General features: G+C 64.6%; 1 protein-coding gene across 1 annotated transcript in view; it reads left to right on the forward strand.

Moving 5' to 3' along the window:
• The window catches only part of COL7A1 (collagen, type VII, alpha 1), a 30,946-nt gene that overhangs the window by 18,762 nt on the left and 8,490 nt on the right, over positions 1–3,694 (forward strand). Inside the window, 19 exon segments of the mRNA XM_010851905.1 lie at positions 4–39; positions 148–195; positions 519–554; positions 693–815; positions 900–1,100; positions 1,198–1,233; positions 1,314–1,367; positions 1,535–1,603; positions 1,678–1,722; positions 1,838–1,900; positions 2,049–2,093; positions 2,397–2,432; positions 2,559–2,594; positions 2,730–2,774; positions 2,985–3,017; positions 3,095–3,157; positions 3,251–3,286; positions 3,366–3,446; positions 3,580–3,657. Coding sequence (XP_010850207.1) covers positions 4–39; positions 148–195; positions 519–554; positions 693–815; positions 900–1,100; positions 1,198–1,233; positions 1,314–1,367; positions 1,535–1,603; positions 1,678–1,722; positions 1,838–1,900; positions 2,049–2,093; positions 2,397–2,432; positions 2,559–2,594; positions 2,730–2,774; positions 2,985–3,017; positions 3,095–3,157; positions 3,251–3,286; positions 3,366–3,446; positions 3,580–3,657 — 1,164 coding nt within the window.

The following is a 3,694-nucleotide window of genomic DNA, read 5'->3' on the forward strand; positions in this document are numbered from 1 at the left end:
CAGGGTGACCGTGGGGAGACTGGACCCAGAGGGGAGCAGGTGAGGCCCCCACCTCTTTCACTTGCCCCGGTAGCCATAGCACCCACGCATGCACCCACATGCTGCACCCCAGGCTGGGTCCAGCAGCTTACCTCTTGGTGTCTCCAGGGCCTCCCAGGAGAGCGTGGCCTGAGAGGAGAGCCTGGGAGCCTGGTGGTGAGTGAAGCCTGGGACATGGTCCTTGACTGTTCCACGCATGTCTGTGGGGGCCGCCTCCGCCCCCTTCCGCTTGCAGCCACAGGTGCTGTCCTATATGCTCGGGCCCCTGCCCTGTTGGGATTCCTGTGGGCTACATGGATGGGAACCTGGGTGATGGGACATGCCAGAGAGGGGCTTCCAGTGGCCTCCAGTCACCCCAGCCAAGGGCTAAAGGGTCCTCTAGGCAGGAAGCCAGGGGACGAGGGTATAGAGGCTGTTTTGGGGGGCAATGTGGGGCCTTTTCTTGTGTGGGCATCCCCTCATCCAGTTTGTGTCCCCAGAATGCAGAGCGGTTGCTGGAAAATATTGGCATCAAGGTAGGTTGATGGGGGCTGGACATAGGGGCCGCGGGGAGCCCCACGGGACACGTAATGCCCCCAGGGCTGGCCAGGGCTGGCCAGGGCATGGGTGGCTGCAGCCTTGGCCTTCCTCTTCTGACCCTGCATGTCACCCAGACATCTGCCCTGCGGGAGATCGTGGAGACCTGGGAAGAAAGCTCTGGTGGCTTCCTGCCCACGCCTGAACGGCGTCGCGGCCCCAAGGGGGACCCAGGCGAGCGGGGCCCCCCAGGCAAGGAGGTGTGTGCTGGGTACTCAAGCGGGGAGGGGCTGTTCCGTGGACGGTGTCGGTGACCACCAGCATGTACTGTTCTGCTCCTCCAGGGCCCCATCGGCTTTTCTGGAGAACGTGGACCAAAGGGAGATCGTGGAGACCCCGGCCCTCAGGGGCCACCTGGCCTGGCCCTGGGGGAGAGGGGCCTTCCTGGACCTACCGGCCTTGCCGGGGAGCCTGGGAAGCCTGGTATCCCTGGGCTCCCTGGCCCAGCTGGGAGTGTGGGGGAGGCCGGAAGACCCGGAGAGAGGGTGAGCCTGGGGGCTGGTGGGAGTGGCCGGGGGAGTGGGGTCAGGGGGAGCCAGACTCCCCATGGGCATACCCCCCACCTTGGTATCTGCTTTTCAGGGAGAACGGGGAGAGAAAGGAGAACGTGGAGAACAGGTGAGCTGGGCGGGGCTTCACCGGGCAGGACTGGCTGCAGGCTGTGCTGGGATGGCCACCCATTTCCTTCTTCTCTGCAGGGCAGAGACGGCCTTCCTGGCCTCCCTGGACCCCCCGGACCCCCAGGCCCCAAGGTGATCACCCCAGCTCTGCCCAAGCCTGTGACTGCTGTCACCAAGAGGCCACTGGGAGCTTGGGCCCCAGAAGCTCCGTGCGGTGACTCGGAACCCACAACTTTTTGGGACGACCTGTTCCTGCCGCTGTGACAGCACAGCTCTGCCCTATAATCCTGTGCTTGTAGGTGGCCGTGGACGAGCCAGGTTCTGGGCTCTCTAGAGAACAAGGACCCCCTGGATTCAAGGGTGCTAAGGTCCGTGTGCGGGCTCAGCCTGGGGGCCACCCCTGCTGTGGCACCAGGGCCTGGGTGACATGTCATTCCCACAGGGGGATCCAGGCAGTGATGGCGACCGAGGCCCCAAAGGAGACAGGGTGAGACCTCCTGTCATCCCACCACGCTGTTCCCCTCCTCCGCAGGGGGCGTGCCGGGGTGGTGTGTGCGTGGGCACCCGGCAGTGATGCTCAGGGTCCGACACTCCGCTTGCAGGGTGAGCCGGGCATCAAGGGCGACCGGGGAGAGCCTGGACAGAGGGGTCCGAATGGCAGCCCGGTGAGTCCTTGCCCCATAGTGCCACGTGCGTGCAAGTGCACGGCTCTCACTTGTGTCATCTGGGCTGGAGTCTGCTCTGCCCGGGACTGTCTCAGGGGAAGCTGGGATGGGGGACGAGACGGTGTGGCCATAAACACGTTCTCTCTAGGGTCTGCCAGGAGAGCGCGGCGTGGCTGGGCCTGAGGGGAAGCCGGTGAGTGGAAGCAGGAACAGCCTGGGCCGAGTTCTGGGGCACAGTCACCCTTTTGCGGTGTGCTGGCCCTGCATGCAGGTCACCTGTGTCCAGTGATGGGGTGTGCCTGGTTGCCCAGGTCCAAGCGCACATGTCTGATGGCTGTGTGTGTGCACAGGCCCATGTGTACTGTCCATGAGGGGCAGTTCATGGGTACACGGTGACTTGTACCTGGGAGGGGTGAGGGTCCAGAGGTGGGGCCTCCAGGCAAAGGTCTCCCACGGGAGGCCAGATTGAGGCTTAGCAGCTCCCTTCTCTATACAGGGTCTGCAAGGTCCACGGGGGACCCCTGGCCCGGCGGTGAGTACCCCAGAATCCTGCTCCCTTCCTAATGGCACCCCCTACAATGGGCAGTCCTGCCTCAGTTTCCCTGGAAGGGTAGGACTGACTCCCTGCCCCCAATTTGGCTCTGTCTGTCTCCCACAGGGCGGCCATGGAGACCCTGGACCACCCGGGGCCCCGGTGAGTGGTGGGGAAGCACCGCCTGGTGGGCATGGGACAGGCATCAGTCCCCACATCGGGTGGAAAACTTGTGTTAGTCCGTAAGTCCAGGTGCAACTCGGACCCCTGTTTCTTGCCCTTGATATTTTTTTATAGGGTCTTGCTGGCCCTGCGGGACCCCAGGGACCTTCTGGCCTAAAGGTGAGTATAGGCATGTGTGGGTGTGAGGCTGGAAGGAGGCAGGGACTCAGAGCAGCCTGCCTGCACCAGGACAATGTCTGCCAGCCTCCGGGGACGTCACTGCCCCGCTGAGCACCAAGGTGCCCCGTCCATGCGGGCTCCGCTTGTGGACTGGGGCTGAGGGGCCTCTGGTCCATCTGTCGGCTCATTCAGTGTCTGTGTTTTTGGCAGGGGGAGCCCGGAGAGACAGGACCACCAGGACGGGTGAGTGGCCCAGCCCATGGGGAAGTCACAGGGAGCTGGGCGGGGTTGGCACTGCCCTCAACTCCCGCTTCCTCCAGGGCCTGCCTGGACCTACTGGAGCCGTGGGACTTCCCGGGCCCCCTGGCCCTTCAGGCCTGGTGGTGAGTGAGGCCCCTGTGGGGACACACGAAGTCCCTGCCCTTCTGGGTCCCCTGCTCTCCATGTCCCTCTCACATCTGACTTGTTCCCCACAGGGTCCTCAAGGGGCACCGGGTTTGCCTGGACAAGTGGTGAGTCCTGGGGGTCAGGGCCGGGCTCTGGGGCTCGGGAGTCAGCGGGCAGGCCCCTGACAGAGCTCTTCCCTCTCAGGGGGAGACGGGAAAGCCGGGAGCGCCGGGTCGTGATGGTGCCACTGGGAAAGATGGAGACAGAGGAGCCCCCGGCGTGCCGGTGTGTGTTCAGAGGAGCTCGCTGCGGGCCTGCAATGGGGGCTGTGCAACCACGTGCCCGCAGGGAGAGAAGGGCTGGGAGGCAGGGGTAGCGGAGGGAGAGGCACTGACCTCTGCCCGCTGTTCTGCCATAGGGGTCACCAGGTCTGCCAGGCCCTGTCGGACCTAAAGGAGAGCCGGGACCCATGGGGACCCCTGGACAGGTGATCTTTGCTCCTGACCCCCAGCTTCCACATCAGCTCCTCTGCC

The sequence above is a fragment of the Bison bison genome, unplaced genomic scaffold (genome assembly GCF_000754665.1).
Source record: "Bison bison bison isolate TAMUID 2011002044 unplaced genomic scaffold, Bison_UMD1.0 scf7180017864304, whole genome shotgun sequence".
NCBI lineage: Eukaryota > Metazoa > Chordata > Mammalia > Artiodactyla > Bovidae > Bison > Bison bison.